This window comes from Bubalus kerabau, chromosome X (assembly GCF_029407905.1).
Source record: "Bubalus kerabau isolate K-KA32 ecotype Philippines breed swamp buffalo chromosome X, PCC_UOA_SB_1v2, whole genome shotgun sequence".
Classification (NCBI taxonomy): domain Eukaryota; kingdom Metazoa; phylum Chordata; class Mammalia; order Artiodactyla; family Bovidae; genus Bubalus; species Bubalus kerabau.
The window spans coordinates 139,983,614-139,998,027 of NC_073647.1; the positions used below are offsets into that span (position 1 = coordinate 139,983,614).

Below are 14,414 nucleotides of genomic sequence, written 5' to 3' on the forward strand. Positions count from 1 at the left end.
CTATACTGCTGTTGCCTAGGAAGTTTGTCTTTGATATAGTGTCAGTTGGGGCGGGGCTTTGGATAGGCTGACCAATCACAGGGCTGGGCCTACTGTGAGGTAAGCAGGTGCCTGTGAGGCAAAATTTAAAGCAACAGTCACTCTCAGGGGCTGACCATATGGTTCATCAGAGGACACAAGCCTAAAAGCAGTTAGTTCAGGCTTCATAGAGATTTTACTGACTCTGAGGAATGGGTTCCAGTTGAAAATTTATTTGGGGCCCCGAAACATATCAGTAAACTTACTGCTGAAAGTTCACCACAAATTGCAAGCTTTGGATGTTTGCATGTACTTTATTTAACCTGGGGAAACCTCATTACAGACATTTTACATTCTACCCTTTTGGAAGGGCTCAAAGGAAATAGAAGTTTGCTGTAGAAGGGAGCTGAAAGGGAATACTTACAGGTAGTGGTCAGCAGTAACAGGCTTGCACTATTGTTTGTGTCCTGGGTAAGGAGGAAATTTCAAGGATTAGTTTTGTGAACTTGAATGGCACTGACCCACTTCAGCAATACCTGGGAAGTGAAATGGAGTTGTCAGCATAAAGAGAGAGGACCAGTTCTTGCATCTCTCCACTTAATTATAGATTTTTATCCAATCAGTACAATATGCCAAGAAATCCCCAATTATTTTTTTTAATTAAGGGCAAAGCACTTGGGTTACAGGAAGAGAAGGAGAGGAGAGAAATGTTTTGCTGACTTTCTTCATCCTTTAGAAAATACTCGCTCTTTACTTTTTTTTTTTTTTTTTAATTGAATTTTCAAACTCGGGTGGAAAAGCCAAGACGGTCCATCAGTTCCTCTCTCCTTATTCCCTTCTGTGTGAAAAGACTTTTGAAGAATTCCTTGTATTCAAGAGAAGATTCCCATTGTTTTTGGCTATGTATTTCCATTCAGTTCAGTTCAGTAACTCAGTCATGTCCAACTGTTTGTGACCCCATGGACTGCAGCAAGCCAGGCTTCCCTGTCCATCACCATCTTCCAGAGTTTACTCAAACTCATGTCCATCAAGTTGGTGATGCCATCCAACCATCTCATCCTCTGTTGTCCCCTTCTCCTCCCACCTTCAGTCTTTCCCAGCATCAGGGTCTTTTCCAGTGAGTCAGTTCTTTGCATCAGATGGCCAAAATATTGGAGCTTCAGCTTCAGCATCAGTCCTTACAATGAATATTCAGTACTGATTTCCTTTAGGATGGACTGGTTGGACCTCCTTGCAGTCCAAGGGACTCAAGAGTCTTCTCCAACACCATAGTTCAAAAGCATCAATTATTTAGCACTCAGCTTTCTTTATAGTCCAATGCTCACATCCATACATGACTACTGGAAAAACCATAGATTTGACTAGATGGACCTTTGTTGGCAAAGTAATGTCTCTGCTTTTTAATATGCTGTCCAGGTTGGTCATAGCTTTTCTTCCAAGGAACAAGCGTCTTAATTTCATGGCTGCAGTCACCATCTGCAGTGATTTTGGAGCCCCCCAAAATAAAATCTGTCACTGTTTCCATTGTTCCCGATGTATTTCCGTTAGGGTAGAATTATTCACTCTGAGCCCCTCAAGGTTGTTGATTGTAAGAAATCATCTGGTCGGCTACATTTGAAATCTGTTAGCGCCAGTGATGTACTCCAGGTGCATCCGAGTGTGAAAGCTGTTAAAGCTATTGGCTCAGATGACCTTGATATTGGGTCTCTTTATGACTGATGCTCAAGTTCTCTACTCTTCTGATTTCTCACTGCTTTCTCTAATTGGTGCTGACTGTTCAAAAGCTGGCCTTGTTTGATATGCTTCCAATTAAAAAAAAAAATAAAGTTACATCCATTCCCTGTAGAATCCTGTGTTTTTAGTGTCTCCATTAAATAAACATCTAGAGGAAGTGTTTAATTTGCTTATTATAGTCAGCTCTCATCCTAGTAAAGTGCTTCTCATTGGAGGCTCTTCTGAATAATGGAAAATTCACTGCCCCGATAGGAGGTTCTGTCAGTCAATTTTTCCTATTTACCAGTTAAGATGCTTTGGATAATATAATACTCAGCAAATAATGACTTAAATATTTATTATTTCATATTGTGCAGTGCTCAGAGATAGGAGATTCCTGGGTGTTCTTGTTGGTTCCAATATTTTCTGGACATAACACATATGAAACATGAAGAGTAATCTTCGGTTCTTCCTACCCAATCCTCCTTTTTTCTCTTAAATGTATTAGCTGTGAGCAGTGGTCAAGGATTTCTCTGACTACTCTTGATCGTCTACTCTTTTTCTTTCATAGGTGTTCATGTGGGTGCCATGCACAAACAACAAATCATAACCTCCTTCTCCTCTTCCCTTTCCTCTTCCTCCTCTTTCCTGGTCATTTACTAATGGCACAAGAAAGAAATTTTTTCCATGTGCAGAATTAATCATATCTGTCTAACTAATTATGTCTTTCTCTTTTAACATTTTCATGTAGATATCTGTCTTTTCCTAAAAAGACAATTTCGAATTTTGCAAGTAAGACAAAAGAACTCACAAATTTTAATTCTATACAAGTGCAGATTTCTGTGATATTCTCCAGTTTCTTGAAAAAGAAGGTAAAGTGTTCAGGTCTTAGATATAATACATATACCATCTATATTATTCATAAATCAAATACTTTTTATTATAAAAGTAGGAGAACTTCATAATTGATTGTTCTCCCAACTTTTCTCCCCAGAGACAGCCATTATTAATGTTTTGGTGTATTCTGGCAAATTTGTCCCTAAGTACTGACAACATGTATGAGATATTTATACACAATTATAGTCAGTGGTTTTAAATAAAACTGCAATCATATTCTTCAGCAGTACTGCAACATCATTTTTTTTTTTAAGAATAACATCTGATAATTTTTGACTTTTTATCTTGATACGAGTTAGAAAACCTGATGGTGAAATCCATGTAATGATACAAACAAAAACCAAGAACTGGAGTTCCCATTATTCACATGTAAAAGTATGACAAAAAAGGATCTCTGAGTTGAAAGCCTTGCTCTGTTCTTTCCTTTCTTTTTTTAATGAATGGTTTTAATGAGGTATTTTTTTTTATATACAAAGAATGGCACATGTTTAATGTGTACAATTTGAGTTTGGATATATGCAAACACCCATTATACTCTCATCACAAACAAGGAAATAGACACATCCAACAACTAAACTTTCCTATGTTCCTTTGTTTATTTGGTTTTTTGTTTTGTCTGTGGTAAGAATACTTAACATTTTTCTTATTATCGAACAGAAGGTGAGGTGTAGGCCAGTAGATGTTACCAGACAAAGCAAGGAACAGAAATGCTTACTTTTGATCAATGAAAATAAAACAATGTACTTATTTCCCTTCCTTCTTTTCTTCCTTTCTTCATTCCCTTATTAATTCATTTAGATACTTATTGTGCTCCTACTATGTTCCATAGGCATTGTTTTTAGCACTTAAGAGGCAGTGGTGGAAAAGGGACAAGTTTCTTATTAATGATTTTTACATTTCAGCAGGTGAAACAAGAGATGCTTCTATTTAGAACACCTTCAACTACAATGCTACTTGAATTGATTTCTTCAATTATTGAAAACTTATGTTCAACATCATTTAAAAAGCTTCATTGAAATACAGTTGATTTACAGTGTTTTGTTAGCTTGTGGTGTGTAGCAAAGTGATTCAGTTATACATATATTTTTATATTCTTATCCATTATGGTTTATTACAGGATATTTAATATAGTTGCTTGTGCTATACAGTAGGACCTAATTGTTTATCTATTTTATATATAGTAGTGTGTTTCTTTTAACCCCAAACTCTTATTTTATCTCCCCCTTTCCCCTCTGGCAACCATAAATTTATTTTCTACATCTGTGACTCTATTTCTGTTTTATAAATAGGATCATTTGGACCATTTTTAGAGTCCACATATAAGTGATATCATATTATATTTGTCTTTCTCTGACTTACTTCACTAAGTATGATAACCTCAGGTCCATCCATGTTGCTGCCGATGGTATTATTTCTTTTTATGGCTGAGTGATATTCCATTGTATATATGTACCACATCTTCTTCATCCATTCATCTATATTGTTTATATACCTTCAGTTCAGTTCAGTCGCTCAGTCATGTCTGACTCTTTGTGACCCCATGGACTGCAGCATGCCAGGCCTCCCTGTCCATAGCCAACTCCTGGAGTTGACTCAAACTCATGTCCATTGTGTTGGTAATGCCATCCAGCCATCTCATCCTCTGTTGTCCCCTTCTCCTCCTGCCTTCAATCTTTCCCAGCATCAGGATCTTTTCCAATGAGTCAGTTCTTCGCATCAGGTCACCAGAGTATTGGAGTTTCAGCTTCAGCATCAGTCCTTCCAATGAACACCTAGGACTGATCTTCTTTAGAAAGGACTGGTTGGATCTCCTTGCAGTCTAAGGGACTCTCCAGAGTCTTCTCCAACACCACAGTTCAAAAGCATCAATTCTTCAGTGCTCAGCCTTCTTTATGATCCAACTCTCACATCCATACATGACCACTGGAAAAACCATATCTTTGACATGCCTTGGCTATTGTAAATAGTGATCCTATGAACACTGGCTGCATATATCTTTTTGAATTAGCGTTTTCTCCAGATATATCAAAATAATTTTTATTATAATGAAGGCAATGTTATTTTGTATAAATTTTAGAGAATTAAATAATTAAAACCAGTTATAACTATATAATGTATAAAACTATTACTATCATTTATGTGTGCCTGCGTGTATCCAGCTCATCTGTTTTATTCTATATTGATAACTGGACAGATATAACTTTCTAAAGCAAAAGAGATGATTTTATAAACTACTTTCCTTCAAATATTCTTTAAGAACATGATTTCTGCTATTCCAAGTCAGGAATAGATATACTGCAGTTTGTTTAACTAGGACCCTATCATTGGACTTGAAAATTTTTTCAAAAATTAACTATTTTAATTAATATGGTAAATAGCCTTGTATATACATCTTGGTGTGTGTGTGTGTGTGTGTGTGTGTGTGTGTGCATTTATATATAAAATTATTTCCTTATGGTAATGCCTAGATTTGATATTACTGGGTCCAAGTCTATTAAAGCATATACACTTTTTATGCATAATTTCAACTATCCCTCCAAGGAATATAATTTTGCAAAAAAGAAATGCAAAAAAGCAAAATGGCTGTCTGGGGAGGCCTTACAAATAGCTGTGAAAAGAAGAGAAGTGAAAAGCAAAGGAGAAAAGGAAAGATATAAGCATCTGAATAAAGAGTTCCAAAGAATAGCAAGAAGAGATAAGAAAGCCTTCCTCAGCGATCAATGCAAAGAAATAGAGGAAAACAACAGAATGGGAAAGACTAGAGATCTCTTCAAGAAAATTAGAGATACCACGGGAACATTTCATGCAAAGATGGGCTCGATAAAGGACAGAAATGGTATGGACCTAACAGAAGCAGAAGATATTAAGAAGAGGTCACAAGAATGCACAGAAGAACTATACCAAAAATATCTTCATGACCCAGATAATCACGATGGTGTGATCACTGACCTAGAGCCAGACATCCTGGAATGTGAAGTCAAGTGGGCCTTAGAAAGCATCACTATGAGCAAAGCTAGTGGAGGTGATGCGAGTTGAGCGATTTCAAATCCTGAAAGATGATGCTGTAAAAGTTCTGCACTCAGTATGCCAGCAAATTTGGAAAACTCAGCAGCGGCCACAGGACAGGAAAAGGTCAGTTTTCATTCCAATCCCAAAGAAAGGCAATGCCAAAGAATGCTCAAATTACCGCACAACTGCACTCATGTCACACACTAGTAAATTAAGGCTCAAAATTCTCCAAGCCAGGCTTCAGAAATATGTGAACTGTGAACTTCCAGATGTTCAAGCTGGTTTTAGAAAAGGCAGAGGAACCAGAGATCAAATTGCCAACATCTGCTGGATCATGGAAAAAGCAAGAGAGTTCCAGAAAAACATCTATTTCTGCTTTATTGACTCTGCCAAAGCCTTAGACTGTGTGGATCACAATAAACTGTGGAAAATTCTGAAAGAGATGGGCATACCAGGCCACCTGACCTGCCTCTTGAGAAATGTGTATGCAGGTCAGGAAGCAACAGTTAGAACTGGACATGGAACAACAGACTGGTTCCAAATAGGAAAAGGAGTACATCAGGGCTGTATATTGTCACCCTGCATATTTAACTTATATGCAGAGTACATCATGAGAAACGCTGGGCTGGAAGAAGCACAAGCTGGAATCAAGATTGCCAGGAGAATAATCAATAACCTCAGATATGCAGATGACACCACCCTTATGGCACAAAGTGAAGAGGAACTAAAAAGCCTCTTGATGAAGTGAAAGAGGAGTGAAAAAGTTGGCTTAAGGCTCAACATTCAGAAAATGAAGATCATGGCATCTGGTCCCATCACTTCATGGGAAATAGATGGGGAAACAGTGGAAACAGTGTCAGACTTTATTTTTTTGGGCTCCAAAATCACTGCCGATGGTGATTGCAGCCATGAAATTAAAAGACATTTACTCCTTGGAAGGAAAGTTATGACCAATCTAGATGGCATATTCAAAAGCAGAGATGTTACTTTGCCAACAAAGGTCCATCTAGTCAAGGCTATGGTTTTTCCAGTAGTCATGTATGGATATGAGAGTTGGACTGTGAAGAAAGCTGAGTGCCAAAGAATTGATGCTTGTGAACTGTGGTGTTGGAGAAGACTCTTGAGAGTCCTCTGGACTGCAAGGAGATCCAACCAGTCAATCCTAAAGGAGATCAGTCCTGGGTGTCCACTGGAAGGACTGATGCTGGAGCTGAAACTCCAATACTTTGGCCACCTCATGGAAGAGTTGACTCATTGGAAAAGACTCCAATGCTGGGAGGGATTTGGGGCAGGAGAAGGGGACAACAGAGAATGAAATGGCTGGATGGCATCACCAACTCGATGGACATGAGTTTGAGTGAACTCTGGAAGTTGGTGATGGACAGGGAGGCCTGGCATGCTGCAGTTCATGGGGTTGCAAAGAGTCGGACACGACTGAGTGACTGAACTGAACTGAACTGAAAGATAATGAAAGCTGATGGAGAGTCTTTTATTGAACAGTGTATGTGCTTGGTGCCCAGTTGCTCAGTCATGTCAGACTTCTTGAAACTCCATGGACTATATAGCATGCCAGGCTCCCCTGTCCATAGAACTTCCCAGGCAAGCATCCTGGAGTGGGTTGCCATTTCCTCTTCCAGGGAATATTCCCTACCCACGGATCATGTCTTCCTGTGTTTCCTGCATTGGCACGTGGATTCTTTACCAAGCTGTGTCACCTGAGAAGCCATTGAACAGTTTACCCAAAGTATATATCCTTTTTTTGTTTCCCTGGCTGAAGTCCCTTCTTGGTTTTTCTGCAATTGACTTTAGCTCAGAAGATGCTTTGCTTAAGCTATCGCAAGTTTTAACTATGACATTACTGACATTTTCACCTGATAATTCTCTCTTTAGAGGGATTATCCTGCACATTGAAATGTTTAGCAGCATGAATGGCCTCTACCCAAGAGATGACAACAGCCCTCCCCTTGAGTTGTGACCACCACATCTGGCAAAGTTGGCCTTGGTGGAGAACCACTGATACAGACTATACCAAGGATAGGAAAGTTGTAGGGTCATATTCTGTACGACCTGCATGATATAATTTTAAAATCCTCTATTTCTTCCCCTGAAGTTCTTTCTTGGTTACTATGAGGTTGGTTTTATTTTGCTTATGCTGTCTCAGGGATTGTCCATCTCAGTGCTATGGATGTTTTGGACCAAGTAATCCTCTGTTTTGTTGGCGCTGTCCTGTAAATCAGGGGCCCCCAACCTCCAGGATCTAATGCTTTATGATATGAGATGGGGCTGATGCAATAATAGAGATAAAGGGCACAATAAATGGAATGTGCTTGAATCATCCCCAAACCATCCCCACCCCCATGTCGCCCATCCATGGAAAAATTGTCTTATTGGTTCCTGGTACCTAATGAATTTTTTAAAAGTAGAGAATGATAGTGGAGATAGTTTTAGGAATTCTGTCACCAACCACTGGGGGCAAATAAAATATTTTGACTGGGTTAAGCTTGGTGAAAACTAGTTTCCAATTCAGTACAACTATTTTAAAGCAAGAAAAGCACCATTGTTATTGTCTACCAAGTCTTTTTGAGAAGACACAGCTGGACATGGCAGGCTATAAAAGAAAGCCGACTTTAACAAACACATAACACTCTCTCATTTTCAACGCACTTTTGATTTTATTAAGGAACATACATTGAAAGTTTAGTGGTATGGTTTAAGAATTAGCTAAATGTCCTGTAACTGACAGTATGTTCCCAATACTTCCTTAGGTAACTTGAGTACTGCGTAACTTGAACATATCTCGGATCTTCTGGTAGCTACAATTTTTCAAGTTGTAGACGTGATAAAACTTGATCTTAGATCTTCTTGTAGGTACAACTTTTCAAGGTGGGAGACATCAGTAAAATTCAATCTTGGATCTTCTCTTAGGTTCAACTTGTCAAGGTGGAAACATCAATTAAACTCAGTCTTGGATATTCTTGTAGGTACAATTTTTCAAGGTGCAGATGTTAATAAATCCAATTCTTAGATATTCTAGTAGGTGAAATTTTTCAAGGTGTGGATGTTAATAAAACTCAGTGCATTTTTCCTGAGATTTCTTTGATCTTTTTCCTATCTCCTAGTTTTGCTTACGCTTCTTAAACCGATCAGCCATTGATCGGAGTTTGGGTGGCACAATCTGGTTGGCTCTTTGGAGAATTTTAATCAACTCATCGGCAATTTTCCAATCATGTTGGGTCACAAGGGTGATTGATTCACCTGTTTTCCCTGCTCTTCCAGTGCGTCCAACTCGGTGTACATATTCTTCAATATTGCGTGGAAAATTGTAATTATATACGTGTGTGACATCACTGACATCAAGACCTCTGGCTGCTAAATCGGTAGCGATCAGTATTTTCACTCGCCCACTTCTGAAGTCCTCTAATGCTTGGTCTCGATCACTCTGTTCCCTGTCACCATGCAGGGACTGGACAGGTATTCCTTGAATACTTAAATCACTTGACAAGTCATCAGCCACAAGTTTTCTGCTGACAAACACGATGACTTTGTCTTTGGGTGACAGACTCTGTAGGAATTCTTGCATCAGAGATCGTTTTTCCTCTTCAGTGGTAACAATTATGTTTTGCTTCACAGTATTTACAGTAACTAGATCCAGAGTACCAACATAAACAATCATAGGCTGTTTCAAATAAGACTGGGCCAATCTACGGGTAGAGTCTGGCCAAGATGCGCTTGTCATAACAGTCTGTCTATCTGGGCGCACATCTAATAAGATCTTCATTATTTGGTGTTCAAACCCCAGATCCAGCATTTTATCTGCCTCATCCAAGACCAAGTAGGTTATGCTTCTTAGGTTGACAAAATTATTCATTTGTAGATCATTCAGTCTTCCAGGTGTTGCAATAATGATGTCTACACCTTCGGTAACATCTTGTATTTGTCCTTTTCTGTTTCCACCACCATATATACAAACACTTTTAAGACCTTTATATAAGTACTTAGAGCATTCAGCTTCTACTTGCAGAGCTAATTCTCTAGTGGGTGTAAGGACTAGCATGCCAGGTCCATTCCTTTGCTTTCTGGATACTGGTTGAGAATGTATATGTATAAACCCAGGCATTAAATAGGATAGTGTTTTGCCTGTTCCAGTTTGCGCAATCCCTATAAGATCTATTCCTTGTAGAATTACTGGCCATGCCTGAGACTGAATTGGCGTTGGCTTTTGAAAACCAGCTCTCCTAATGCTTTGCATAATCTCAGGATATTGTTGGAAAGCATCTTCGAATGTACAGGTGGGCTTGGGTATGGGACGTTTCTCACCCTCTGTCAAGTCATCACACGTTATGTTGAAATTTTCCTTTCTCCAAATTTCCACTTGGGCTTCAGACAATGAGTGTGTTGCTTGGGATTCTATGTATACGTTTTTCTTAATTGGTGGTAAATCTGCCCATTTTCTTTTCTTCCACTCTACCACTCCAGCTGTTACTTGATCCCAGTCTATCCGTGGCTGAGCTGCTCTAGCAGTGACATCTTTTGGCTGGGCGGCTCTGGGCTTGTCATCTCTGGGCTGGGCCACTATGGCCGCATAGTCTCTAGGCTGGGCCATTCTGGTGTCTTTGGCCTGAGCCTCTCTGGCTGCGTGGTCTCTGTCCGCATCCTTGTCTCTGGGCTGGGAAGCTCTGGAGGCAGTTTCTCTGGGCTGGGCCCCTCTGGTGGTGGTGTCGTCTTCAGCCTGGGCCTCTCTGGCCACGTCGTCTCCTGGCTGGGCCCTTCTGACGGCATTGTTATCTCCGGGCTGGGCCACGATGGCCGCATAGTCTCTAGGCTGGGCCATTCTGGTGTCTTTGGCCTGAGCCTCTCTGGCTGCGTGGTCTCTGTCCGCATCCTTGTCTCTGGGCTGGGAAGCTCTGGAGGCAGTTTCTCTGGGCTGGGCCCCTCTGGTGGTGTTGTCGTCTTCAGCCTGGGCCTCTCTGGCCACGTCGTCTCCTGGCTGGGCCCTTCTGACGGCATTGTTATCTCCGGGCTGGGCCACGATGGCCGCATAGTCTCTAGGCTGGGCCATTCTGGTGTCTTTGGCCTGAGCCTCTCTGGCTGCGTGGTCTCTGTCCGCATCCTTGTCTCTGGGCTGGGAAGCTCTGGAGGCAGTTTCTCTGGGCTGGGCCCCTCTGGTGGTGGTGTCGTCTTCAGCCTGGGCCTCTCTGGCCACGTCGTCTCCTGGCTGGGCCCTTCTGACGGCATTGTTATCTCCGGGCTGGGCCACGATGGCCGCATAGTCTCTAGGCTGGGCCATTCTGGTGTCTTTGGCCTGAGCCTCTCTGGCTGCGTGGTCTCTGTCCGCATCCTTGTCTCTGGGCTGGGAAGCTCTGGAGGCAGTTTCTCTGGGCTGGGCCCCTCTGGTGGTGGTGTCGTCTTCAGCCTGGGCCTCTCTGGCCACGTCGTCTCCTGGCTGGGCCCTTCTGACGGCATTGTTATCTCCGGGCTGGGCCACGATGGCCGCATAGTCTCTGGGCTGGGTTGCTTTGGTGGTGTCATCTTTGGGCTGAGTGGCTCTGGTGGTGTTATTTCTGCTCCAGCCTCTCTCGGCAAAAGCTTGAGAGGCATGACTATCAACACTGCATTCTGAACTGTAGGTTCTTTCTTGTTTCTTAACAAGAGTTTCTATAGCCGCTTTGGCCTTGGCCTTCATGTCTTTCCTGCCAAAAATTTTTACCTCAGCTTCAGGACCACCTTTTACGATCTGTATTTTTGTACTGGTAGAATCCTGGATATCTTTTATATTTGATCCCCCACGACCAATCACCGCACCAATCATGCTGCTCTTGATAAGAAAGCAGAGTGGTGGTTCTCGGTAATTGGACGCCCTAGACTCTGCGCGGCCAGAGGTGTGGCTCCAGCCCCAGCCTCTGCTATCCCGGCCATCCCGACTGACCTGGCGATCTCGCAGATCTCTCAAAGTAGGTTCTATCATCTTCTGCTCTGGCGCCCACGCCATTTGTGGGCAATAGTAAAGTAAGTGCTGGCCTCTCGTCTAACTTGGGCTGGAAAAAGAGGTATTATCTGGCTCCTTTCTCATCTCCTCCGGCTGGAGACCAACTGACAGCCAGCTGGTCTGCAGCTATACTGCTGTTGCCTAGGAAGTTTGTCTTTGATATAGTGTCAGTTGGGGCGGGGCTTTGGATAGGCTGACCAATCACAGGGCTGGGCCTACTGTGAGGTAAGCAGGTGCCTGTGAGGCAAAATTTAAAGCAACAGTCACTCTCAGGGGCTGACCATATGGTTCATCAGAGGACACAAGCCTAAAAGCAGTTAGTTCAGGCTTCATAGAGATTTTACTGACTCTGAGGAATGGGTTCCAGTTGAAAATTTATTTGGGGCCCCGAAACATATCAGTAAACTTACTGCTGAAAGTTCACCACAAATTGCAAGCTTTGGATGTTTGCATGTACTTTATTTAACCTGGGGAAACCTCATTACAGACATTTTACATTCTACCCTTTTGGAAGGGCTCAAAGGAAATAGAAGTTTGCTGTAGAAGGGAGCTGAAAGGGAATACTTACAGGTAGTGGTCAGCAGTAACAGGCTTGCACTATTGTTTGTGTCCTGGGTAAGGAGGAAATTTCAAGGATTAGTTTTGTGAACTTGAATGGCACTGACCCACTTCAGCAATACCTGGGAAGTGAAATGGAGTTGTCAGCATAAAGAGAGAGGACCAGTTCTTGCATCTCTCCACTTAATTATAGATTTTTATCCAATCAGTACAATATGCCAAGAAATCCCCAATTATTTTTTTTAATTAAGGGCAAAGCACTTGGGTTACAGGAAGAGAAGGAGAGGAGAGAAATGTTTTGCTGACTTTCTTCATCCTTTAGAAAATACTCGCTCTTTACTTTTTTTTTTTTTTTTTAATTGAATTTTCAAACTCGGGTGGAAAAGCCAAGACGGTCCATCAGTTCCTCTCTCCTTATTCCCTTCTGTGTGAAAAGACTTTTGAAGAATTCCTTGTATTCAAGAGAAGATTCCCATTGTTTTTGGCTATGTATTTCCATTCAGTTCAGTTCAGTAACTCAGTCATGTCCAACTGTTTGTGACCCCATGGACTGCAGCAAGCCAGGCTTCCCTGTCCATCACCATCTTCCAGAGTTTACTCAAACTCATGTCCATCAAGTTGGTGATGCCATCCAACCATCTCATCCTCTGTTGTCCCCTTCTCCTCCCACCTTCAGTCTTTCCCAGCATCAGGGTCTTTTCCAGTGAGTCAGTTCTTTGCATCAGATGGCCAAAATATTGGAGCTTCAGCTTCAGCATCAGTCCTTACAATGAATATTCAGTACTGATTTCCTTTAGGATGGACTGGTTGGACCTCCTTGCAGTCCAAGGGACTCAAGAGTCTTCTCCAACACCATAGTTCAAAAGCATCAATTATTTAGCACTCAGCTTTCTTTATAGTCCAATGCTCACATCCATACATGACTACTGGAAAAACCATAGATTTGACTAGATGGACCTTTGTTGGCAAAGTAATGTCTCTGCTTTTTAATATGCTGTCCAGGTTGGTCATAGCTTTTCTTCCAAGGAACAAGCGTCTTAATTTCATGGCTGCAGTCACCATCTGCAGTGATTTTGGAGCCCCCCAAAATAAAATCTGTCACTGTTTCCATTGTTCCCGATGTATTTCCGTTAGGGTAGAATTATTCACTCTGAGCCCCTCAAGGTTGTTGATTGTAAGAAATCATCTGGTCGGCTACATTTGAAATCTGTTAGTGCCAGTGATGTACTCCAGGTGCATCCGAGTGTGAAAGCTGTTAAAGCTATTGGCTCAGATGACCTTGATATTGGGTCTCTTTATGACTGATGCTCAAGTTCTCTACTCTTCTGATTTCTCACTGCTTTCTCTAATTGGTGCTGACTGTTCAAAAGCTGGCCTTGTTTGATATGCTTCCAATTAAAAAAAAAAATAAAGTTACATCCATTCCCTGTAGAATCCTGTGTTTTTAGTGTCTCCATTAAATAAACATCTAGAGGAAGTGTTTAATTTGCTTATTATAGTCAGCTCTCATCCTAGTAAAGTGCTTCTCATTGGAGGCTCTTCTGAATAATGGAAAATTCACTGCCCCGATAGGAGGTTCTGTCAGTCAATTTTTCCTATTTACCAGTTAAGATGCTTTGGATAATATAATACTCAGCAAATAATGACTTAAATATTTATTATTTCATATTGTGCAGTGCTCAGAGATAGGAGATTCCTGGGTGTTCTTGTTGGTTCCAATATTTTCTGGACATAACACATATGAAACATGAAGAGTAATCTTCGGTTCTTCCTACCCAATCCTCCTTTTTTCTCTTAAATGTATTAGCTGTGAGCAGTGGTCAAGGATTTCTCTGACTACTCTTGATCGTCTACTCTTTTTCTTTCATAGGTGTTCATGTGGGTGCCATGCACAAACAACAAATCATAACCTCCTTCTCCTCTTCCCTTTCCTCTTCCTCCTCTTTCCTGGTCATTTACTAATGGCACAAGAAAGAAATTTTTTCCATGTGCAGAATTAATCATATCTGTCTAACTAATTATGTCTTTCTCTTTTAACATTTTCATGTAGATATCTGTCTTTTCCTAAAAAGACAATTTCGAATTTTGCAAGTAAGACAAAAGAACTCACAAATTTTAATTCTATACAAGTGCAGATTTCTGTGATATTCTCCAGTTTCTTGAAAAAGAAGGTAAAGTGTTCAGGTCTTAGATATAATACATATACCATCTATATTATTCATAAATCAAATAC

The 14,414-nt window shown here is 41.0% G+C and overlaps 1 protein-coding gene across 1 annotated transcript; it reads right to left on the reverse strand.

The window, feature by feature from the left end:
* Positions 1-8,286: 8,286 nt before the first annotated feature.
* LOC129639351 (probable ATP-dependent RNA helicase DDX53) lies at positions 8,287-11,749 on the reverse strand. Its single transcript, XM_055564456.1, has one exon. It carries the CDS (start codon positions 11,624-11,626, stop codon positions 8,753-8,755), a length of 2,874 nt encoding a protein of 957 aa, XP_055420431.1. The 5' UTR covers positions 11,627-11,749; the 3' UTR covers positions 8,287-8,752.
* Positions 11,750-14,414: the final 2,665 nt, after the last annotated feature.